General features: G+C 62.5%; 1 protein-coding gene across 1 annotated transcript in view; it reads left to right on the forward strand.

Moving 5' to 3' along the window:
• The window catches only part of NOS3 (nitric oxide synthase 3), a gene marked incomplete at its 5' end in the record, with an annotated part of 8,001 nt that overhangs the window by 1,886 nt on the left and 5,755 nt on the right, over positions 1-360 (forward strand). Inside the window, 2 exons of the mRNA XM_017736305.1 lie at positions 59-168; positions 264-360. The exon at positions 264-360 is cut by the window's right edge and continues 1 nt beyond it. Coding sequence (XP_017591794.1) covers positions 59-168; positions 264-360 — 207 coding nt within the window. The remainder of the gene's footprint in view (positions 1-58; positions 169-263) is intronic.

Consider the following 360-nt stretch of genomic DNA (forward strand, 5'->3'; position numbering starts at 1 on the left):
TGCTCCCCAATCCCACAGACCCCCAACCCCTCTGCCTCACAACTCCCCCCCCACGGCCCCTCTGCCCCACAACCGGCCCCTTCGCGCCCCACAGCCGGACGCCTGGAAGGTTTACGTGTCCAAAGGCACCACTGTCACCCGGAGAAAGACCTTCAAGGAAGTGGCCAAGTAGGTGAACCCCATGATCCTGGGGATCCCCTGGGAGTTCTGGGATCCCCTGGGAATCCCATGCTGATTCCATGGTGGCCCTGGGGATCCCACAGCGCTGTCAAGATCTCGGCCAAGCTCATGGGACACGTGATGGCGCGACGGGTCAAGGCCACCATCCTCTATGCCACGGAGACTGGGAAATCACGGACT

Source organism: Corvus brachyrhynchos, unplaced genomic scaffold (genome assembly GCF_000691975.1).
Source record: "Corvus brachyrhynchos isolate BGI_N302 unplaced genomic scaffold, ASM69197v1 scaffold706, whole genome shotgun sequence".
Taxonomy (NCBI): Eukaryota; Metazoa; Chordata; class Aves; order Passeriformes; family Corvidae; genus Corvus; species Corvus brachyrhynchos.